The sequence below is a fragment of the Somniosus microcephalus genome, chromosome 3, assembly GCF_052327205.1.
Source record: "Somniosus microcephalus isolate GS21.2 chromosome 3, FLI_Smic_1.0, whole genome shotgun sequence".
Taxonomy (NCBI): Eukaryota; Metazoa; Chordata; class Chondrichthyes; order Squaliformes; family Somniosidae; genus Somniosus; species Somniosus microcephalus.
The window spans coordinates 224,851,080-224,876,671 of NC_140989.1; the positions used below are offsets into that span (position 1 = coordinate 224,851,080).

A 25,592-nucleotide genomic window follows, 5' to 3' on the forward strand; every position below is an offset into this window, starting at 1 on the left:
AGATAAGCATATCAATGACCAATCTCGGAGCTGCTCAGGCCACATGAAGGTGGAGGTTAGATAAGAAGAGGGTAGAGAAGTTGGAGTCTAGCTGTCCTAAACACTACAGCTGTTTCAGGTAGTCCATCTGGCTACTGTAGCGTAGATATGGTTTTTTGGTTCTCATTCTTTACTTCAAAATGTATTAGATACTTTACACTGTGTAATCATGTGTTTACCTCCTACTGGAGCTGTAAGAATATCAACTTATAGAAAACATATAGGAGCAGGAGTCGGCCATTCGGCCCCTCGAGCCTGCTCCGCCATTCAATGCGATCATGGCTGATCATCCAAATTCAGTACCCTGTCCCTGCTTTCTCCCCATACCCCTTGATCCCTTTAGCCTTAAGAAATATATCCAACTCTTTCTTGAATATATTTAATGTATTGGCCTCTACTGCCTTCTGTGGTAGAGAATTCCACAGGTTCACCACTCTCTGGGTGAAGAAATTCCTCCTCATTTCTGTCCTAAATGGCTTACTCCTTAGCCGGTGACCCCTGGTTCTGGACTCCCCAGAGTGACTTTTTTACTCACTTTTCTATACAGTAAAAATTCACTAATTTAGGTTCGAATACTTTATTAAAGGTCACTTTAACATCTTCAGATAAGATAATAGATTTCTCTAGGTTGTTTGGTTCAGTAATGTGAGGATGGCCATCTGTATGATTGCAGAGAAGAGGATCAAGTAGTTCTACTGAGTGGGGAATTCTGCAGTTTTGCCCAGTGAATTAGGTTAAGTATGTTTGTTTAAAAAAAAAAATTAGAACACCTAGATAATTTTCTTCTTGCTTTTGATGCTTACAAGAAACAAAACACACACATTTGGAATAAAATTTGTTCAACATAAACCTCTACTGCAAGCCTTGACACAGGTATGAAAGCAGAACGTTGAATAAAGTTTGTGCAATGCTATTTAAAAAGTGGGATATGGTCCCTTCAGTTTGTATCTATTAAAAAGTCAGTGACTGACAATTGCACAGCTTGCATGCTGTACAAGGATAATCTGGTTTTAGCAACTCAGTTTCTTCATGAGCAGACAGAATAAAATTGCATTTGGTGGCATAGGGAGCAGTCACGTCAGCAGAAATGTTGAATGTTTCTGGTAGCTCTCTAGTCACGTCATATCCATTTTTTCTTCCTGTACAGTCAACAATCTTGTGAATCAACCCAATATTTCATTGTTTTCAGAGCAGGAATAATGTCATTCTTCTCTTGAGCTTCCAAGGAAGACAAAAGTTTGTGATCCAGTCAAATTTAGTCCATACTCCTGCAGAGACGAGGTTGGTACTGTATCTGATGAAAAGCCAGCTCAGTTAGGAATGGCAGTACGTGGTCTAAGTGCTTGCTGTTGAACAGCTGTCAGGGAGACAAAGAAAAACTAGCACCACAGTAGATATAATAAATACTCAGGTTAAAGTAACTTGAATCAAGCACAGAAGTTGGTCACTATTCCATTTCATCCCTCCCCACGCCACTGCCCACCCACAGGTGTTACAGGTAAATATTTAATTTCATCTACCGAGATCTAGTAATTAGTTAAACTAAATTAAGTTAATTATAAATAAAACAAGGTTATAAAGGGATGGCAGTGCAAGAGATGTGCTGCAACTGCAGCATGTGGGAGTTTGTGGAGAGCATCGCAATCCCGGAGGACTACGTTCGCAGTAAGTGTCTACAGCTCGAGGAACTTCAGCTCAGTTGTTGAGTGGGAGTCAGAGATGCAGACATTGTGGGGCATCAGGGAGAGGGAGAGTTATCTGGACACTTTGATCCTGGAGGCAGTCACACCCCTTAGGTTAGGTAGTGGTAAAGGTGTGGTTAGTGGTCAGGGACAGGAGGGTGTGACTGCAACTCAAGAAGGTAAGGATTTCAAAAACGGATGGCCCACCCGCCTTCGACCTCGGCACCAGCTTTGGACACGACAATGTCACACCCAGCCCAGTCGACCCTGCAAAGTCCTCCTCACTAACATCTGGGGACTAGTGCTAAAATTGGGAGAGTTGTCTCAGACTAGTCAAGCAACAGCCTGACATGGTCATACTCACAGAATCATAGCTTTCTGTCAATGTCCCAGACTCCTCCATCCCTGGGTATGTCCTATCCCACCAGAGGTGGCGGCACACTGGTATACAGTAGAGAGGGAGTGGCCCTGAGAGTCCTCAACGGTGACTCTCGACCCCATGAAAGTCTCATGACCTCAGGTCAAACATAGACAAGGAAACATACCGCCCTCCCTCAGCTGATGAACCAGTACTCCTCCATGTTGTTCACCACTTGGAAGAAGCACGGAGGGTAGCAAGGGCACAGAATGTACTCTAGGTGGGGGACTTCAATGTCCATCACCAAGAGTGACCGAGCTGGCCTAGTCCTGAAGGACATAGCTGCCAGACTGTGCCTGCGGCAGGTGGTGAGAGAACCAACATGAGGGGAAAAACATACTTGACCTCGTCCTCACCAATCTACCTGTCATAGATGCATTTATCCATGACAGTATTGGTAGCAGTGACCACCGCACTGTCCTTGTGGAGACGACGTTCTGTCTTCACACTGAGGACACCCTCCATCGTGTTGGGTGGCACTACCACCTTGCTAAATGGGATAGATTCAGAACAGATCTAGCAGCTCAAGTGAGCATCCATGAGGTGCTGTGGGCCATCAGCAGCAGCAGAATTGTATCCCACCACAATCTGCAACCTCATGGCCCAGCATATCCCTCAATCTACCATTATCAAGCCAGGTGACCAACCCTGGTTCAATGAGGAGTATAGAAGAGCATGCCAGAAGCAGCACCAGGAGTACATAAGAACATAAGAAATAGGATCAGGAGTAGGCCAATCGGCCCCTCGAGCCTGCTCCACCATTCAATAAGATCATGGCTGATCTGATCCTAACCTCAAATCTTCTATCATTCTCCATCCCACCCGAACCCATGTGATCTCCCGGGAGAGGCGAAAAACCAGCTAAAAAACCCAATGGCCAATTTGGGAGAAAAATTCCTCTCTGACCCATCTAAGCGATCGAAACTCTTCCAGGAGATCACTCTGTCCCTATATTTTCTACAGTACTTACCTTCTGTAAAGGCGATCTCCACCCCAGCCAGGAACAGGAATAAAACCATCTCCTGAAATCTAACACAGAATTAGAACACAAGAAGTAGGAGCAGAACCAGGCTACACGGCCCCTGGGCCCGCTCCACTACCCACAGGGCCATGACCATTCCGAACCTAGACTCATGTCCAATTTCCTGCCCGCTCCCCGTAACCCTTTACTTCTAGTAAACTATCTATTTCTGTTTTAAATGTATTTAATGATGTAGCTTCCACAGCTTTCTGGGGCAGCAAATTCCACAAACCTACCACCCTCTGAGTGAAGAAGTTTCTCCTCATCTCAGTTTTGAAAGAGCAGCCCCTTATTCTAAGATTATGCCCCCTACTTCTAGTTTCACCCATCATTGGGAACATCCTCACCGCATCCACCCGATCAAGCCCCTTCACAATCTTATATGTTTCAATAAGATCGCCTCTCATTCTTCTGAACTCCAATGAGTAGAGTCCCAATCTACTCAACCTCTCCTCATATGACCACCCCCCTCATCCCCGGGATTAACCGAGTGAACCGCCTTTGTACTGACTCGAGAGCAAGTATGTCTTTTCTTAAGTATGGACACCAAAACTGTATGCAGTATTCCAGGTGCGGTCTCACCAATACCTTGTACAACTGCAGCAATACCTCCCTGTTTTTATATTCTATCCCCCTAGCAATAAAAGCCAACATTCCATTGGCCTTCTTGATCACTTGCTGCACACTAACTTTTGAGTTTCGTGCACCAGGACCCCCAGATCCCTTTGTACTACAGTACTTTCAAGTTTCTTGCCATTAAGATAATAACTTGCTCTATGATTTTTCCTGCCAAAGTGCATAACCTCACACTTTCCAGTATTGTATTCCATCTGCCAAATCTCTGCCCACTTACTTAGCCTGTCTATGTCACTTTGCAGGTTTTTTATGTCCTCCTCACTCACTACTTTCCCTCCCATCTTTGTATCATCTGCAAACTTTGATATGTTACACTCGGTCCCCTCCTCCAAATCGTTAATATAGATTGTAAAGAGTTGGGGACCCAGCACTGACCCCTGCGGAACACCACTAGTTACTGATTGCCAGTCTGAGAATGAACCATTTATCCCAACTCTCTGCTTTCTGTTAGAGAGCCAATCCTCCACCCACGCCAGAATATTACCCCCAATCCCGTGATTTTTTTTATCTTGAGCAATAATCTTTTGTGTGGCACCTTGTCAAATGCCTTTTGGAAGTCTAAATACACTACGTCCACTGGTTCTCCTTTATCCACCCTGTATGTTACTTCCTCAAAGAACTCAAGCAAATTTGTCAAACATGACTTCCCCTTCATGAAACCATGCTGAGTTTGTCCTATTAAATTATGTTTATCCAAATGTCCCATTACTGTCTCCTTAATAATGGACTCTAACATTTTACCAACCACAGATGTTAGGCTAACAGGTCTATAGTTTCCAGCCTTCTGCCTACTACCCTTTTTAAATAAGGGTGTTACATTAGCAGTTTTCCAATCGGCCGGGACCTTTGCTGAGTCCAGGGAGTTTTGGAAAATTATTACCAATGCATCCACAATCCCTACCGCCGCTTCCCTCAAGACCCTAGGATGTAAGCCATCAGAGGTCCAGGGGATTTATCTGGCTTGAGTCCCATTATTTTACCAAGTACCACTTCCTTAGTGATTTTAATCGTATTTAGCTCCTCTCCCCCTAGAGCCCCCTGTTTGTCCAGTGTTGGGATATTCTTAGTGTCCTCTACTGTAAAGACTGATACAAAATATTTGTTCAGCGTTTTTGCCATCTCCATGTTTCCCACCATTAATTTCCCAGTCTCATCCTCTAAGGGACCAACATTTACTTTAGCCACCCTTTTTCTTTAACTATAGAAACTTTTGCTATCTGTTTTTATATTTTTTGCTAATTTACTTTCATAATCTATCTTCCCTTTCTTAATCAGTCTTTGAGTTATTTTTTGCTGTCTTTTAAAGACTTCCCAATCTTCTATCCTCCCACTAGATTTGGCTACCTTATATGCCCTTGTTTTTAGTCTGATACTATCCTTAATTACTTTACTTAGCCACGGATGGCTATCTTTTCTTTTACACCCTTTTTCCCCTCAGTGGAATACATTTTTTTGGAAGTTGTAAAATAACTCCTTAAATGTACAGCACTGATCATGTACCGTCTTACCCTTTAATCTATTTTCCCAGTCCACTCTAATCAATTCCGCTCTCATACCTTCATATAGTCTCCTTTATTCAAGCTCAGCACGCTTGTTTGAGATCCAACCTTCTCACCCTCTACTTGAATATGGAATTCAACCATGTTATGGTCACTCATTCCAAGGGGATCCTTTACTAGGACATTTTTAATTAATCCTGTCTCATTACACAGGACCAAATCTAAGGTTGCTTGCCCCCTGGTCGGTTCAGTTACATACTGCTCAAGAAACCCATCCCTAATACACTCAATGAACTCATCCTCAAGGCTGCTCTGCCCAATTTGATTTGTCCAGTTAATATGATAGTTAAAATCCCCCATAATTATAGCTGTTCCCTTATTACAAGCCTCAACTATTTCCTGATTAATACTCCGTCCAACAGAGTTGCAACTGTTCGGAGGCCTATAGACTACGCCCACTAGTGTATTTTTCCCCCTTATCTCCACCCAAACTGTTTCACTATCCTGCTCCTTTGACCCAATATAATTTCTCTGTATTATAGTGATTCCTTCCTTTATTAACATAGCCACCCCACCTCCCCTCCCTGCCTGTCCTTCCTGATTGTTAAATAACCTGGTATGTTTAATTCCCAGTCATGGTCACCCTGCAGCCATGTTTCTGTAATGGCCACAAGATCATACCCATATGTAGTTATTTGTGCCGTTAACTCATTCATTTTGTTACGAATGCTACGTGCATTCAGATAAAGAACTTTCAAATATGTTTTGTGACACTTAGTTCCTGTTTTTTCCCTTTACTACTTTACCTTTTACTCCATACCTTCTGTCCCTTCCTGACACATTGTTTTTTAATTTCCCCACTGCTACCTAAGTCTATGACCTTCTCTGTTGTCATTTCTGTTATTTGCTCTCTAGAAACCTCCCCCCCACTAATTAGTTTAAAGCCCTCTCTACAGCCCTAGTTATATGATTCGCCAGGACTCTAGTCCCAGCACTGGCCAAGTGGAGTCCGTCCCAACGGAACAGCTCCCTCCTGTCCCAGTACTGGTGCCAGTGTCCCAAGAAGCAAAACCCATTTCTCCCACACCAGTCTTTGAGCCACGCATTTAACTCTTGAATTTTATTTATCCTAGCCAAATTCGCTCGTGGCTCAGGTAATAATCCAGAGATTATTACCCTTGAGGTTCTGTTTTTTAATTTGACCCCTAGCTGCTCATATTCCTTTAATAGAACCACCTTCCTTGTCCTATCTACGTTGTTTGTACCAACATGGACCACGACAACTGGATCCTCCCCCTCCCACTCCAATTTTCTTTCCAGCCCAGAAGAGATGTCCTTAACCCTGGCACCGGGCAGGCAACACAGCCTTCAGGACTCCCGCTCTTGACTGCAGAGAACCTAAAAATGAGGTGCCAACCTGGGGAGGCTGCAACACAGGACTGCGTGATCCCACAACCAACAGGTCAGATCAGAGCTCTGCAGTCCTGCCACATCCAGGCGTGAATGGTGGTGGACCATTAAACAACTGACGGGAGGAGGCTGCTCCATGAACACCCTCATCCTCAATGATGGCAGAGCCCAGCACGCAAGTGCAAAAGACAAGGCTGAAGCGTTTGCAACCATCTTCAGCCAAAAGTGTCGAGTGGATGATCCTGAGGTCCCCACCATCACAGAAGCCAATCTTCAGCCAATTCGATTTACTCCATGTGATATCAAGAAACGGCTGAGTGCACTGTAAACAGCAAAGGCTATGGGCCCCGAAAACTGCCCAGGTATGTCCGGTCCACAAAAATAAAAAGGACAAATCCAATCCGGCCAATTACCGCCCCATCAGCAAAGTGATGGAAGGTGTTGTCAACAGTATTATCAAGCGGCGCCTACCAATAAACTGTTCACCGATGCTCAGTTTGGGTTCCGACAGGGTTGAGTTCCATTCGCAACGCCTCAATGAAGCAGTCCATGCCCACATGCAACAAGACCTGGATGACATTCAGGCTCGGGCTGATAAGTGGCAAGTAACATTCGCGCCACACAAGTGCCAGATAATGACTATCTCCAACAAGAGAGCATCTAACCACCGCCCCATGACATTGAACAGCATTACCATCGCCGAATCCCCCAACATCAACATCCTGGGGCACACCACTGACCAGAAACTTAACTGGACCAGCCACATAAATACTGTGGTTACAAGAGCAGGTCAGAGGCTGGGTATTCTGTGGCTGGTGTCTCACCTCCTGACTCCCCAAAGTCTTTCCACCCTCTACAAGGCACAAGTCAGGAGTGTGATGGAATACTCTCCACTTGCCTGGATGAGTGCAGCTCCAACAACACTCAAGAAGCTCGACACCATCCAGGACAAAGCAGCCCGCTTGATTAGCATCCCATCCACCACCTTAAACATTCACTCCCTCCACCACCGGCGCACTGTGGCTGCAGTGTGTACTCTGCAATAGATGCATTGCAGCAACTCGCCAAGGCTTCTTCAACAGCACCTCCCAAACCCACGACCTCTACCACCTAGAAGGACAAGGGAAGCAGGCGCATGGGAACATCATCACTTCCAAGTTCCCCTCCAAGTCACACACCAGCCGGGCTTGGAAATATATCGCTGTTCCTTGAGTTGCTGGGTCAAAATCCTGGAAAACTCTCCCTAACAGCACTATGGGAGTAACTTCGCCACGCGGACTGCAGCGGTTCAAGAAGGTGGCTCACCACCACATTCTCAAGGGCAATTAAGGATGGGCAATAAATGCTAGCCTTGCCAGCGACATCTCGATCCCAGGAACAAATAATAAAAAAAGGTAGATTGGGAAATTAGATTAAAAGGTATGACAGTAGATAAGCAGTGGCAATCATTTAAAGAAATATTCCAAAATTCTCAATGAATATACATTCCATTGAGAAATAAAAACTCCACAGGAAAAGTGATCCATCTGTGGCTAACTAAGGAAGTTAAGGATAGTATTAGATTAAAAGAAGAGACTTGGAATGTTGCAAAGAATAGTAGTAAGGCTGAGGATTGAGAGAGCTTTAGAAACCAGCAAAGGATGACCAAAAAATTGATAAAGGGGGAGAAAATAGAATATGAGAATAAACTAGCAAGAAATATAAAAAAACAGATTGGAAGAGCTTCTAATAGTATGCAGAAAGAAAGAGAGCAGCAAAAGTAATTGTTGGTCCCTTAGAAGCTGAGACAGGTAAAATTATAATGGGGAATAAGGAAATGGCCGAGACTTTAAACAAATATTTTGCAGCTGTCTTCACACTAGAAGACACAAAAAGCATACCAAAAATAGTGGGGAACCAAGGGGCTAATAAGGGTTAGGAACTTAAAGTAATTAATATCAGTAGAGAAAAAGTACTTGAGAAACTAATGGGACTAAAAGTCAACAAATCCCCTGGACCGGACGGCCTACGTCCTAGGGTTCTAAAAGAGGTGGCTGCAGAGATGGTGGATGCATTGGTTATGATCTTCCAAAATTTCCTCGATTCTAGAACGGTCCCAGCAGATTAGAAGGTAGCAAATGTAACCCCGCTATTCAAGAAAGGAGGGAGAGAGAAAGCCTGACATCAGTAGTAGGGAAAATGCTGTAATCTATTATTAAGGAAGTGCTAACAGGGCACTTAGAAAATCATAATATGATTAGGCACAGTCAACATGGTTTTATGAAAGGGAAATCATGTTTGACAAATGTATGAGGTTTTTTTTGAGGATGTAACTAGCATGGTAGATAAAGGGGACCCAGTGGATTTAGTATATTTGGATTCCCAAAAGGCATTCGATAAGGTGCCACTTAAGAGCTTGCTACGCAAGATAAGAACATAACAAATAAGAGCAGAAGTAGGCCATACAGCCCCTCGAGCCTGCTCCGCCATTCAATAAGATCATGGCTGATCATCGACCTCAACTCCACTTTCCCGCTCAATCTCCATATCCCTTGATTCCCCTAGAGTCCAAAAATCTATCTATCTCAGCCTTGGATATACTCAATGACTCAGCATCCACAGCCCTTTGGGATAGAGAATTCCAAAGATTCACAGCCGCGAGTGAAGAAATTCCTCCTCATCTCAGTCTTAAATGGCCTACCCCTTATCCCGAGACTTTGCCCCCTAGTTCTAGACACTCCAGCCAGGGGAAACAATCTCTCCGGGTAGATGCTGTCAATCCCCTTCAGAATCTTGTATGTTTCAATGAGATCACCTTTCATTCTTCTAAACTCCAGAGAGTATAGGTCCTATCTACACAATCTCTCATCATAGGACAGCCCTCTCATCACAAGAATCAATCTAGTGAACCTTCGTTGCACCGTCTCCAAGGCAAGTATATCCTTCCTTAGATAAGGAGACCAGAACTGTGCACAGTACTACAGGTATGGTCTCACCAAGGCCCTGTACAATTGTAGCAAGACTTCCTTACTCTTATACTCCAACCCTCTTGCAATAAAGGCCAACATGCCATTTGCCTCCCTTATTGCTTGCTGTACCTGCATGCTAGCTTTGTGTTTCTTGCACGAGGACACCCAAATCTTTCTGAACACCAACATTTGAAAGTTTCTCACCATTTAAAAAATATTCTGCTTTTCTATTCTTCCTACCAAAGTGAATAACCTCACATTTCCCTACATTACACTCTATCTGCCACCTTGCTGCCCATTCACTTAGTCTATATCCCTTTGCAGACTTGTGTTCTCCTCAGCTTACTGTCCCACCTAGCTTTGTATCATCAGCAAACTTGGATACATTACACTTGGTCCCCTCATCTAGGTCATTAATATAGATTGTAAATAGCTGAGGCCCCAATACTGATTCTTGCGGCACCCCACTAGTTACAACCTGCCAACCTGAAAAAGATCTGTTTATCCCTACTCTCTGTTTTCTGTCCGTTAACCAATTCTCTATCCATGCTACTATATTACCCCCAACCCCATGAGCCCTAATCTTGTGTAATAATCTTTAATGTGGCACTTTATCAAAGGCCTTTTGGAAATCCAAATATACTACATCTACTGGTTCGTTCCCCTTTATCTACCCTGCTAGTTACAGCCTCAAAAAATGAATAAATTTGTCAAACACGATTTACCTTTCATAAAACCATGTTGACTCTGCCTAATCAGGTTATGATTTTCTAAGTGACTTGATACCACTTCCTTAACGATGGATTTCAGCATTTTCCCGACGACTGATGTCAGGCTAACTGGCCTGTAGTTCCCTGTTTTCTCTCTCCATCCTGTCTTGAATAGCAGTGTTACATTTGCGACCTTCCAATCTGCTGGGACCATTCCAGAATCTAGGGAATTTTGGAAGATCAAAACCAATGCATCCACTATCTCTTCAGCCACCTCTTTTAGAACCCTAGGATGTAGGCTGTCAGGTCCAGGAGATTTGTTGGCTTTTAGTCCAATTAGTTTCTCTAATACATTTTCTCTACTTATATTAATTATGTTAAGATCCTCGCCCTCATTAGACCATTGGTTCCCCACCATTTTTGATATGCTTTTTGTGACTTCTACTGTGAAGACAGATACAAAATATTTGTTTTAACATTTCTGCCATTTCCTTATTTCTCAAAAAAATTTCTCCTGTCTCAGCCTCTAAGGGACCAACCTTTATTTTTGCTACTCTTTTCCTTTTTACATACTTGTAGAAATATGCCTTTATTTCTTACTAGTTTTCTCTCATTCTATTTTTTCCCTTTTTATCAATTTTTTGGTCAACCTTTGCTGGTTTCTGAAACTCTTCCAATCATAGAAACATGGAAGATAGGAGCAGGAGTAGGCCATTCGGCCCCTCGAGCCTGCTCCGCCATTCAATGAGATCATGGCTGATCATCCAAACTCAGTACCCTGTCCCTGCCTTCTCCCCATATCCCTTGATCCCTTTAGCCTTTAAGAAATATATCAAACTCCTTCTTGAATATATTTAATGAATTGGCCTCAACTGCTTTCTGTGGTAGAGAATTCCACAGGTTCACCACAATCTCGGTGAAGAAATTCCTCCTCATCTCGGTCCTAAATGGCTTACCCCTTATCCTTAGACTGTGACCCCTGGTTCTGGACTCCCCCGCCATCGGGAACATCCTTCCTGCATCTAGTCTGTCTAGTCCTGTTAGAATTTTATAAGTTTCAATGAGATCCCCTCTCATTCTTCTAAACTCCAGCGAGTATAAGCCCAATCGATCCAATCTCTCCTCATACGTCATTCCTGCCATCCCAGGTATCAGTCTGGTGAATCGTCGCTGCACTCCCTCCATGGCAAGAACATCCTTCCTCAGATAAGGCGACCAAAACTGCACACAATACTCAAGGTGTGGTCTCACCAAGGCCCTGTACAACTGCAGCAAGACATCCTTGTTCCTGTACTCAAACCCTCTCGCTACGAAGGCCAACATACCATTTGCTTTCTTAACCGCCTGCTGCACTTGCATGCTTACCTTCAGCGACTGGTGCACAAGGACACCCAGGTCTCGTTGCACTTCCCCTTCTCCCAATCTATTGCCATTCAGATAATAATCTGCCTTCCTGTTTTTGCCACCTCGCATTTATCCACATTATACTGCATCTGCCATATCACCCAACCTGTCCAAATCATACTGGAGTTTCTTGGCATCCTCCTCACAGCACACACGCCCACCCAGCTTTGTGTCGTCTGCAAACTTGGAGATATTACATCTAGTTCCCTTGTCTAGATCATTAATATATATTGTGAATAGCTGAGGTCCTAGGACCGATCCCTGCGGTACCCCACTAGTCACTGCCTGCCACTCGGAAAAAGACCCGTTTATTCCAACTCTTTGCTTCCTGTCTGCCAACCAGTTCTCTATCCAAGTCAGTACCTTGCCCCCAATCCCATGTGCCTTAACTTTACACGCTAATCTCTTATGCGGGACCTTATCGAAAGCCTTCTGAAAGTCCAAATACACCACATCCACTGGTTCTCCCATATCCATTCTACCAGTTACATCCTCAAAAAATTCCAGTAGATTAGTCAAGCACAATTTACCTTTTGTAAATCCATATTGACTTTGTCCAATCCTGTTACTGTTTTCCAAGTGCTCTGCTATTACATCTTTTATAATGGACTCTAGCATTTTCCCCACTACCGATGTCAGGCTTACCGGTCTATAATTCCCTGTTTTCTCTCTACCACCTTTTTTGAATAGTGGGGTAACATTAGCTACCCTCCAATCCATGGGAACTGTTCCAGAGTCTATAGAATTTTGGAAGATGACCAGCAATGCATCTACTATTTCTACGGCCACTTCCTTAAGTACCCTAGGATATAGATTATCAGGCCCTGGGGATTTATCGGCCTTCAATCCCGTCAATTCCCCTAACACCATTTCCCTACAAATACTGATTTCATTTAGTTCCTCCCTCTCATTAGACCCTATGTTCCCCGACAATCCTCAGACTTACTATTATTATGTGCAACACTATAAGCTTCTTCTTTCAATCTAATGCTATCCTTAACTTCTTTAGTTAGCCATGGTTGGATCACTTTTCCCGTGGAGTTTTTGTTTCTCAAATGAAATGTCAGAGTTATACAGCACAGAAAGAGGCCCTTCGGCCCATCGTGTCCGCGCCGGCCATCAAGCCCTATCTATTCTAATCCCATTTTCCAGCACTTGGTCCGTAGCCTTGTATGCTATGGCGTTTGAAGTGCTCATCTAAATGCTTCTTGAATGTTGTGAGGGTTCCTGCCTCTACCACCCTTTCAGGCAGTGAGTTCTAGATTCCAACCACCCTCTGGGTGAAAATGTCCTCAAATCCCCTCTAAACCTCCTGCCCCTTACCTTGAAACTATGCCCCCTAGTTATTGACCCTTCTACTAAGGGGAAAAGTTCCTTTCTATCTACCCTATCTATGCCCCTCATAATTTTGTACACCTCAATCAGGTCCTACCTCAGCCTTCTCTGCTCTAAGGAAAACAACCCCAGCCTGTCCAGTCTCTCTTCATAGCTGAAGCACTCCAGCCCAGGTAACACCCTGGTGAATCTCCTCTGCAGCCTCTCCAATGCAATCACATTCTTCCTATAGTGTGGCAACCAGAACTGCACACAATATTCCAGCTGTGGCCTAACTATGCCTCGGCTAATGAAGGCAAGTATCCCATATGCCTTTTTAAGCACTTTATCTACCTGTCCTGCTGCCTTCAGGGATCTATGTACATGCACACCAAGGTCCCTCTGATCCTCTGTCCTTCCTAGTGTCCTAGGGTGTATTCCCTTGCCTTGTTAGTCCTCCCAAAATGCATCACCTCACACTTTTCAGGGTTAAATTCCATTTGCCACTGTTCTGCCCAACTGACCAACCTGTCTATATCGTCCTGTAGCCTGTGCCTTCCCTCCTCGTTATTTACCACTCCACCAATTTTCGTGTCATCTGCGAGCTTACCGATCATCATACCTCCTACATTCATATCTAAATAATTAATGTACACTACAAACAGCAAAGGACCCTGCGGTACACAGGCTTCCAGTCACAAAAACAACCTTCGACCATCACCCTCTGCCTCCTGCCACTAAGCCAATTTTGGATCCAATGTGCCAAATTGCCCTGGATCCCATGGGCTCTTACCTTCTTGACCAGTCTCCCATGCGGGACTTTGTCAAAAGCCTTACTGAAATCTATGTAGACTACATCAACAGCACTACCTTCATCCACACGCCTAGTCACCCCCTTGAAAAATTCAATCAAATTGGTTAGACATGATCTTCCCCTGACAAAGCCATGATGACTATCCTTGATTAATCCTTGCCTCTCCAAGTGGAGACTAATTCTGTTCCTCAAAATTTTTTTCAATAATTTCCCTACCACTGATGTTAGGCTCACTGGCCTGTAATTCCCTGGTTTATCCCTACTACCCTTCTTGAACAATGGTACGTTAGCTGTCCTCTAGTCCTCTGGCACCTATCCTGTGGCCAGAGAGGATCTGAAAATTTGTGACAGAGCCCCAGCAATCTCCTCCCTTGCCTCACACAGCAGCCTGGGATACATCTTGTCTGGGCCTGGGGATTTATCCACTTTTAAGCCCACTAAAACCGCTAGTACCTCCTCCCTCTCAATACTAATTTGTTCAAGTATATCACAATCCCCCTGCCTGATTTCTATGCCTACATCGTCGTTCTCCATAGTGAACACAGATGCAAAATATTCATTTAAAACCTCACCCACATCTTCCGGCTCTACACAATAGATTGCCACTTTGGTCCCTAATGGGCCCTACACTTTCCGTGGTTATCCTCTTGCCCTTAATATACTTATAAAACACCTTGGGATTTTCCTTTCTTTTGCCCGCCAGTGTTTTTTCATGCCCCCTCTTCGCTCTCCTAATTTCTTTTTTAAGTACCCCCCTGCACTTTCTATACTCCTCTAGGGCTTCCACTGTTTTTAGTCCTTTGTATCTGCCAAAAGCCTCCCTTTCTTTCTTAATCCATTCTTGTATATCCCTTGACATCCAGGGTTCCCTGGGCTTGTTGGTCCCACCTTTGACCTTTACGGGAACATGTTGGCGTTGTACTCTCTCTATTTCCTTTCTGAAAGACTCCCACTGCTCTGATGTGGATTTTCCTACAAGTAGTTGATCCCAGTCCACTTTGGCCAAATCCTGCCTTATCATATTAAAATCGGCCTTCCCCCAATTTAGAACCTTTATTTGTCCATCTCCATGACTAGTTAAATCTCACCGAATTATGGTCACCGTCACCAAAATGCTCTCCTACTGACACTTCTACCACTTGCCCGGCTACATTCCCTAGAATTAGGTCCAGTACCACCCCCTCTCTTGTAGGACTTTCTACATGCTGGCTCAAAAAGCTCTCCTGGATGCACTTTAAGAATCCCGCACCCTCTAAGCCTTTCACACTCTGACTATCCCAGTTAATATTGGGGAAGTTGAAATCCCCTACTATTATTTCTACACTTCTCTGAGATTTGCCTACATATCTGTTCCTCTACCTCCCCCTGACTGTTTGGGGGCCTATAGTACACTCCCAGCAAAGTGCTTGCCCCCTTTTTGTTTTTAAGTTCTACCCATATGGCCTCATTAGAGGAACCTGCTAAGATATCATCCCTCCTTACAGCAGTAATTGACTCCTTGATTAATATTGCGACACCCCCTCCTCTTTTACAGCCCCCTCTGTCTCGCCTGAAGATTCTATACCCCGGAATATTGAGCTGCCAGTCCTGCCCCTCCCTCAACCATGTCTCTGTGATAGCAACAATATCATACTCCCATGTGTTCATCAACACCTTCAATTCATCTGCCTTACTCACAAGACTCCTTGCATTAAAATAAATGCCACCCAGCCTTGCCATACTCCCTTGTGCCGTTACATATTTGCTCTGCCTTTCAGACTGACTTGTTTTTTCCTCTATATTTGGCTGTGCATCACCCCCTACTATAGCTCCACTCCGTATCCCATCCCCCTGCCAAGTTAGTTTAAACACCCCCCACCCCCGCCAAAAGCACTAGTAAACCTCCCCGCAAGGATGTTGGTCCCGTTCCGGTTCAGGTGCAACCCATCCGACTTGTACAGGTCCCACCTTCCCCAGAAGCAGACCCAGTGATCTAGGAAACTAAAGCCCTCCCTCTTGCACCAACTCTTTAGCCACGCATTCATCTGCTCTATCCTCCTATTCCTATACTCGCTAGCACGTGGCACCGGGAGTAATCCAGAGATTACAACCTTTGAGGTCCTGCTTTTTAATCTGCTACCTAGCTCCCTAAATTCTTGTTGCAGGATCTCATCCCTCTTTCTACCCATGTCGTTGGTATCAACGTGAACCATGACCTCTGACTGTTCGCCCTCCCCCTTCAGAATGCCCTGCAGCCGTTCAGTGACATCCTTGACCCTGGCACCAGGGAGGCAACATACCATCCTGGAGTCATGTCTGCGGCCACAGAAACGTCTATCTGTTCCCCTTACGATAGAATCCCCTATCACTATTGCTCTCCCACTCTTTTTCCTCCCCTCCTGTGCAGCTGAGCCACTCGTGGTGCCACGGACTTGGCTCTTGCTGCATTCCCCTGAGAAACCATCTCCCCCATCAGCATCCAAAACGGAAAATCTATTGGAGAGGGAGATGGACCCAGGGAACTCCTGCACTACCTTCCTAGTTCTTTTACTCTGTCTGGCGGTCATCCAATTCCCTGTCTGCTTGTGCACTCTTTATCTGCGGTGTGACCACCTCGTTAAATGTGCTATCCACGAAGATCTCAGCTTCACGGATGCTCCACAGTGACTCCAGCCACGGCACCAGCTCAACCACGGATTTCGAGTAGCTGCAGCTGGAGACACTTCCTGCACGTGTTTGCCCTGGACACCGAAAGTGTCCCTGACTTCCCACATAGGACAGGAGGAGCACTCCACGCAGCCGAGTTGCCCTGCCATGTCTTACCCTTAATTTACTCCCTTTACTTCCTTTAAATTAAAGAATATTAGGGACCTTACTTCCCTTTAAACACTACTTACTCTAAACTAGAGACATTACTTTTACTTCAACGACTGGACTGTAGAAATACTCACCAGGTCCTACTTACCAATCAGCTCCTTCCCTGGTTGTGATGTCACTTTTGCTGTTTCACAGTTGTTGTTGTTTGACAATGTATTTTTGTTGAGAATTATGAAATATTTCTTTAAATGCTAGCCACTGTTCATCTACTGCCGTACCTTTTAATCTATTTTAACAATCTATCTTAGCCAACTCGCCCCTCATACCTATGTAATTGGCTTTATTTAAGTTTAAGACTCTAGTTTCAGATTTAGGCAAGTCACTCTCAAAATTAATGTAAAATTCTATCATATTATGATCACTCTGCCCCAGAGGATCCTTTACTATGAGACTGTTAATTACCCCAGTCTCTTTACACAATACAAGATCTAAAATAGCCTGTTCCCTGGTTGGTTCCATGACATATTGTTCTAGGAAACTGTCCCAAATGCATTCCATAAACTTTTCCTCCAGACTACTAAGGGCTCATAGGGTTGGGGGTAATATATTAGCATGGATAGAGGATTGGTTAATGGACAGAGGATTGGTTAACGGACATAAAACAGAGAGTAGGGATAAACGGGTCATTTTCAGGTTGGCAGGCTGTAACTAGTGGGGTGCCGAAAGGATCGGTGCTGGAGCCTCAGCTATTTACAACCAATATTAATGAATTAGAGGAAGGGACTGAATGCAATGTATCCAAGTTTGCTAATGATACAAAGCTAGGTGGAGGACACACAGAGTCTGCAAAGGGATATTGACAGGTTAAGTGAGTGGGCAATAAAGGTGGCAGATAGAGTATAATGTGGTGAAATGTGAGGTTATTCACTTTGGTAGGAAAAATAGGAAAACAGAATATTTTTAAATGGTGAGAAACTATTAAATGCTGGTGTTGAGAGAGATTTAGGTGTCCTCATGAAAGAGAGAGTTAACATGTAGGTACAGCAAGCAATTAGGAAGGCAAATGGCATGTTGGCCTTTATTACAAGGGGGTTGGAGTACAAGAGTAAGGAAGTCTTACTACAATTGTACAGGGCTTTGGTGAGACCACATCTGGAGTACTCTGCAGTTTTGGTCACCTGATCGGAGAAAGGAAATACATGCCTTAGAGGCAGTGCAACAAAGGTTCACTAGATTGATCCCTGGGATGAGAAGGTTGTCCTCTGAGAAGGGATTGAGCAGATTGGGCCTATACTCTCTGGACTTTAGAAGAATAAGATGTGATCTCCTTGAAACAGAAGATTCTGAGGGGGATTGACAGGGTAGATGCTGAGAGGTTGTTTCCCCTGGCTGGAGAGTCTAGAACTAGGGGGCAGTCTCAGGATAAGGGGTCAGCTATTTAAGGTTGAGATGGAGGAATTTCTTCACTCAGAGGGTTGTGAAGCTTTGGAATTCTGTACCCAAAAGGGCTGTGGATGCAGAGTCGTTGAGTATATTCAAGGCCGAGATAGATAGATTTTTGGACTCATGGGAAATCAAAGGATATGGGGACCGGGCAAGAAAGTGGAGTTGAGGTCGAAGATCAGCCATGATCTTACTGAATGGCGGAGCAGGCTCTAAGCACCATATGGCCTACTCCTGTTCCGAATTCTTATGTTCACAGAAACGGCTGGCTGGTATGCAAATAAAGGATAAGGTTAAAAAGCAGAGAGATACATACATACATAGCTAGATTTTCGTGGAGCCATCAGGCGGGGTTTCAGGCGTGTGTGGGGGGGGGGGGGGATCCCGAATTTGGGGGTCCCGGCACCATCCCACCCCACGTAAGTTTCAGGGGCGGCGGGTACCCGCCCCGCACTGGGACCTGCCGAAACCAGGCGGGAAGGGATTAGTGCCAATTAACTGCCTGTTAACAGGCAGTTTTTAGCCTAATTCCTATTTTGAGGGGTTTCGTGTGGGTTTCCCGATGGCTCCAAACCACGCCAGGTTAGAGGGGTCGCGATGTCGGTGCTCAGGTGAGTGATGGATGCGTGAGTGTAAAGGTTAGTGTGTCTAAAGTGTGTAAAGAACTTTTACTTACCTGTACTTACCTTAACAGCCTTTCTTCCTGTAGCCGTCGGGAGCCCATCACTCAGCCGGAACTGAAAGCTGAATGGCTGCGATCTGTCAAAAGTGACAGCCTTCAGCTTTGAGTGCCGGTGTGAGTTCTAACTGAGTCTGTGGAGAAGGACTCATGTCAGAACTCAGACTGTCAGTGTTTCACAGCTTCAAACAGCTGTGAAACACTGATATTTCATCTGTCAAGAACTCTTGACAGATGAAATTGCAGTCTGTGACGTCACCTGTTGCCGGGTGGCCCTTAATTGGCCTGCTGAGCCAGTCAAGGGAAAATCGCGCGGATTGGCCGGACGTCGAAGTAGGCGGGTCAAAAACCCGAAAGGGGAAGTCCCGCCTTCTTCCCGACAGGTTCGGGAAAATCTACCCCAGTATATCTGGTTCAGACATCTTGCATCTGTGAGTCTTAAAGGGGATAGGGATTGAAATCAGTGAAGCTTTAAAAACAGATATTTTCGTGAGCATTAGGAAAGAGATTTCGAAGGGGTTAACATAACTTCATTGTATATAATTATTTAAATTGTATTGTTGCGATGAAGGTATTGGTCAGCAGACTCCTTCTGGAGTGCTGTGCGCAGTTAATTGTTTGAAGGACGTTGTTGCCAGAGAAGGTGCAGAGACCAGCAACAAAGATTACGGCAGGCATCAGGAATTTATTGGGCAAGATTCCACTTATTTCCCATAGCAGAGAGGAAACTTTAATGTGATCCAATTGAAGGTTACGGTTATGAAAGGTATTTACAAAATTTATCCAGGCAAATCTTTTCAAACTGTGATGTGCAAAGGGATCTAAAAAAAGGGCACATTTCCTTTTGTTGACCAGCTATATACGTAAAAAAAAAGTTTTCTATGATAGCCCTGCCTTCATTTGAGTCGGTGACATTGTTCTTCAGAAATTTGGATAGGAGAACCATTAGTTTGTGGCGAGGGTCCCCACACAGAAACATTTGAAAACCTATATGTTGAAGGAATAAAGTACCAGGAGAAACAAAATTAAAATGAGGAAGTCAGGACTAAGTAGAAGTCAGAAGCACGTTTTCAACCAAATGATAATAGAAATCTAGTGGGCCAAATGCTGACACTTGAGCACCTGAAATGGCAATTGTGCTGCTTCATAGCATCTTGAACAGGAAAAAAAAAACACTGCTCATTAAAGTAGTTCAAGTGAATTTTCAGATCATTCTTTTCTCTCTCCCATCTCTCTGAAGTGGGCTAGTTAGAGCGAAAATACAACCTTGTGTGACTTGTAAAGGAAGTGACTATAGCCAAAGGCAGCAGTATGGATGGGTAATTCACACACTGCTACATTTGAGTGTTTCTACAACTATCAGCATAGATGCATAGTGGTGACAATTCTGTAGTGCTGGATTTCCACTACTGGTCCAGTAGCAAATAACCAGAATACTCTTGGACATTCCCCAACCTCAGAACATGTAATATTATTGGACACTAATGGGTTAGTGCATCAACATCTTACAGCATATTGGGAAGGGGGAGGAGGGAAGAGAAAAAAGGAATAGCAGGCAAGAAGCTGAGGCCTGGTGCCTCCCATAAGGAGGGAGCAAAAGAAACTAACTAGTCTACTCTCAAATTTCTCTTAGCAGCCAATAACAGAGTGGCATTTGCAAAGGACTGAGAGGTTAACTGGCCCTTCTGCACAATGGTGACTGGCCCTAAACTGGGCATACATTTTCACAGATTGCGTAGTATGACTGTACGTTGTTTACAGTACAGTTGCTTCAAATCTAAATACAGATTTGCACCAATGAAAAGGGAATTGCTCATCTGCTTACATGAAAATTCAGCTACAAACTAATTTAATTTGAATTAATTAAAGGGTAAGTCATGGCAGGACGGCTCGGCCCCGTGGCATGCTCCTCCTGCACTATGTGGGAAATCAGGGACACTTCCTGTGTCCCTGACGACCATGTGTGCGGGAAGTGTATCCAGCTGCAGCTACTGGCAGACCGCATTGCGGCGCTGGAGCTGCGAATGGATACATACTGGAGCATTCGCGATGCTGAGGACGTCGTGGATATCACGTTTAATCAGTTGGTCACACCGCAGGTAAAGGCTGCATAAGCAGGAAGGGAATGGGTGACCCCCAGGCAGAGTAGTAGGCGCAGGCAGGTAGTGCAGGGGTCCCCTGTGGCCATCCCCCTCTCAAACAGATATACTGCTTTGGATATTGTTGAGGGAGATGGCTTATCAGGGGAAGGCAGCAGCAGCCAACTTCCTGGCACCGTGGGTGGTTCTGCTGCACAGGACGGGAGAAAAAAGAGTGGGAGAGCTATAGTAATAGGGGATTCTATTGTAAGGGGACTAGATAGGCGTTTCTGCGGCCACAAACGTGACTCCAGGATGGTATGTTGCCTCCCTGGTGCAAGGGTCAAGGATGTCTCTGAGCGGATGCAGGGCATTCTTGGGGGGTGAGGAGAGAGGGTAAACAGCCAGTTGTCGTGGTGCATATAGGTACCAACGATATACGTAAAAAACGGGATGAGGTCCTAAAAGCTGAATATAGGGAGTTAGGAGGTAAATTAAAAAATAGGATCTCAAAGGTAGTAATCTCAGGATTGCTACCAGTGCCATGTGCTAGTCAGAGTAGAAATAGAAGGATATTTCAGATGAATACATGGCTAGAGGAATGGTGCAAGGGGGAGGGATTCAAATTCCTGGGACATTGGAACCGGTTCTGGGGGAGGTGGGACCAGTACAAACTGGACAGTTTGCACCTGGGCAGGACCGGGACCGATGTCCTTGGGGGAGTGTTTGCTCGTGCTGTTGGGGAGGGTTTAAACTAAAATGGCAAGGGGTTGGGAACCTGTGCACGGAGACAGAGGAAAGGGAAACAAGGATAGAAGCAAAAGACAGGAAGGAGAAAAGCAAAAGTGGCAGTCAGAGAAATCAAGGGTTTAAATCAAACATGGCCACAGTAAATAATAATTCTAAAAGATCTAAGAGTGTTAAAAAAACAAGCCTGAAGGCTTTGTGTCTTAATGCGAGGAGCATTCGTAATAAGGTGGATGAATTAGCTGCGCAAATAGATGTAAACGGATAGGATATGATTGGGATTACGAAAACATGGCTCCAGGGTGACCAAGGCTGGGAACTCAACGTCCAGGGGTATTCAATATTCAGGAAAGACAGGCAAAAAGGAAAAGGAGATGGGGTAGCATTGCTGGTTAAAGAGGAGATTAACACAATAGTAAGGAAGGATATTAGCTCTGATGATGTGGAATCTGTATGGGTAGAGCTGAGAAATACCATGGGGCAGAAAACTTAAGTGGGAGTTGTATACAGACCCCCAAACAGTAATGCTAAGGTTGGGAATGGCATTAAAACGGGAAATTAGAGATGCATGCAATAAGGGCACAGCCGTTATCATGGGTGACTTTAATCCACATATAGATTGGGCTAACCAAATTAGTAACAATACTGTGGAGGAGGAATTCCTGGAGTGTATACGGGATGGTTTCCTGGACCAATATGTCGAGGAACCAACTAGAGATCAGGCCATCTTAGACTGAGTATTATGTAATGAGAAAGGATTAATTAGCAATCTTGTTGTGCGAGGCCCCTTGGGTCAGAGCGATCATAATATGATGGAATTCTTCATTAAGATGGAGAGTGAAGTATTTGACACAGAGACTAGGGTCCTGAATTTAAATAAAGGAAACTACGATGGTATGAGGCGCGGGTTGGGTAGGATGGATTGGGGAACGTTACTTAAAGGGTTGACTGATATATATATATTTTAATAACAGATTTTAATATGATTAAACTAATAAATAAATAAAAATCTGATTGTGCTTAAACTGACCCACGGACCACGTGGAGACTGCTAACAAAGGAATGGGGTGATGCACCAGAGATCCAATCACAGTGTGGTAATGTCAGGTCGGCCGATTTAGCTGAACCAACCATAGCTCTGCATGCATGCTGCTGAGCCAATGGTAGTAAAGGGGCGGGTGCATTTGCTGTAATCTGATGCTGTATAAGAACCAGCCATTTTTAACATGCTTTTTAGTCGAACAAAGGACAGTCAACAGTGTAAGTCAAGTTATGCAATAAATCGACTATTTAAAAACTACCACCAGACTCAAAATCTTTTATTTTAATGCGTTGACCTCAGATAGAAACATAGAAGATAGGAGCAGGAGTAGGCCATTCGGCCCATCGAGCCTGCTCCGCCATTCAATGAGATCCTGGCTGATCATCCAAGTTCAGTACCCTGTCCCTGCCTTCTCCCCATATCCCTTTAGCCTTAAGAAATATAACCAACTCTTTCTTGAATATATTTAATGAACTGGCCTCCACCGCCCTCTGTGGCAGAGAATTCCACAGGTTCACCACTCTCTGGGTGAAGAAATTCCTCCTCATTTCAGTCCTAAATGGCTTACCCCTTATCCTTAGACTATGACCCCTGCTTCTGGACTCCCCGGCCATCAGAAACATCCTTCCTGCATCTAGTCTGTCCAGGCCTGACAGAATTTTATAGGTTTCGATGAGATCCCCTCTCAATCTTCTAAACTCCAGTGACTATAAGCCCAATCGACACAATCTCTCTTCATCCGTCATTTCTGCCATCCCAGGTATCAGCCTGGTGAATCTTCGCTGCACTCCTTCCATGGCAAGAACGTCCTTCCTCAGGTAGGGTGACCAAAACTGCACACAATACTCAAGGTGCGGTCTCACCAAGGCCTTGTACAACTGTAGCAAGACATCCTTGTTCCTGTACTCGAACCCTCTTGCTACAAAGGCCAACATACCATTTGCCTTCTTAACCGCCTGCTGCACCTGCATGCTTACCTTCAGCGACTGGTGCACAAGGACACCCAGGCCTCTTTGCACTTCCCCTTCTCCCAATCTATTGCCATTCAAATATTAATCTGCCTTCCTGTTTTTGCCACCAAAGTGGATAACTTCACATTTATCCACATTATAGTGCATTTGCCATTTTTCTGCCCAATCACCCAACCTGTCCAAATCGTACTGGAGTTTCACGACATCCTCCTCACAGCTTACCCTCCCACCCAGCTTTGTGTCGTCTGCAAATTTGGAGATATTACATCCAATTCCCTTGTCCAGATCATTAATATATATTGTGAACAGCTGGGGTCCTAGGACCGATCCTTGCGGTACCCCACTAGTCACTGCCTGCCACTCGGAAAACGACCCGTTTATTCCAACTCTTTGCTTTCTGTCCGCCAACCAGTTCTCTATCCAAGTCAATACCTTGCCCCCAATCCCATGTGCCTTAATTTTGCACGCTTATCTCTTATGTGGGACCTTATCGAAAGCCTTCTGAAAGTCCAAATACACCACATCCACTGGTTCTCCCTTATCTATTTTACCAGTTACATCCTCAAAAAATTCCAGTAGATTAGTCAAGCATGATTTACCTTTTGTAAATCCATGTTGACTTTGTCCGATCCTGTCACTGCTTTCCAAGTGCTCTGCTATTACATCTTTTATAATAAACTCTAGCATTTTCCCCACTACCGATGTCGGGCTTACCAGTCTATAATTCCCCGCTTTTTCTCTACCACCTTTTTTGAATAGTGGGGTAACATTAGCTACCCTCCAATCCATGCGTACTGTTCCAGAGTCTATCGCGTTCTGGAAGATGACCAGCAATGCATCTACTATTTCTAGGGCCACTTCCTTAAGTACCCTGGGATGTAGATTATCAGGCCCTGGGGATTTATCGGCCTTCAGTCCCATCAATTTTCCTAACACCATTTCCCTACAAATACTGATTTCTTTCAGTTCCACCCTTTCATCAGACCCTATGTTCCTCAGCATCTCTGGGAGGTTATTTGTGTCCTCCTTTGTGAAGATAGAACCAAAGTATGAATTTAGTTGGTCTGCCATTTCTTTGTTTCCCATTATAAATTCCCCAGATTCTGACTGCAAGGGACCTACGCTTGACTTCACCAATCTTTTTCTCTTCACATATCTATAAAAGCTTTTACAGTCAGTTTTTATGTTCCCTGCAAGCTTACTCTCATATTCTATTTTCCCTCTCTTAATTAATCCCTTTGTCCTCTGTTGAATCCTAAACTGCTCCCAATCCTCAGGATTATTGCTTTTTCTGGCCAATTTATATGTCCTCTCCTTGGATCTTATGCTATCCCTAATTTCCCTTGTTAGCCACGGTTGAGTCACCTTTTTTGTTTTATTTTTGTGCCAAACTGGGATGAACAAATTCTGTAGCTCATCCATTCAGTCTTTGAATGTTTGCCATTGCCTATCCACCGTCAACCCTTTGAGTGCCATTCCCCAATCAATCCTACCCAACTCGCTCCTCAGACCATCGTAGTTTCCTTTATTTAAATTAAGGACCCTAGTCTCTGAGTCAACTACTTCATTCTCCATCTTAATGAAGAATTCGATCATATTATGATCGCTCCGACCCAAGGGGCCTCGTACAACAAGATTGCTAATTAATCCTTTCTCGTTACATAATACCCAGTCTAAGATGGCCTGATCTCTGGTTGGTTCCTCGACATATTGGTCCAGGAAACCATCCCGTAAACACTCCAGGAATTCCTCCTCCACAGTATTGTTACTAATTTGGTTGGCCCAATCTATATGTAGATTAACGTCACCCATGATTACTGCTGTGCCCTTATTGCACGCTTCTTTAATTTCCCCTTTAATGCCATCCCCAACCTCCGCCTTACTGTTGGGAGGTCTATATACCACTCCCACTTATGTTTTTTTCCCCTTAGTATTTCTCAA

The 25,592-nt window shown here is 44.4% G+C and overlaps 1 protein-coding gene across 1 annotated transcript in view; it reads right to left on the reverse strand.

The window, feature by feature from the left end:
• Window positions 1-600: 600 nt before the first annotated feature.
• The window catches only part of cenpl (centromere protein L), a 46,467-nt gene continuing 21,475 nt past the window's right edge, over window positions 601-25,592 (reverse strand). Inside the window, exon 5 of the mRNA XM_085982198.1 lies at window positions 601-1,396. Within this exon, the coding sequence (XP_085838324.1) occupies window positions 1,295-1,396 (102 nt within the window). The 3' untranslated portion in view covers window positions 601-1,294. The remainder of the gene's footprint in view (window positions 1,397-25,592) is intronic.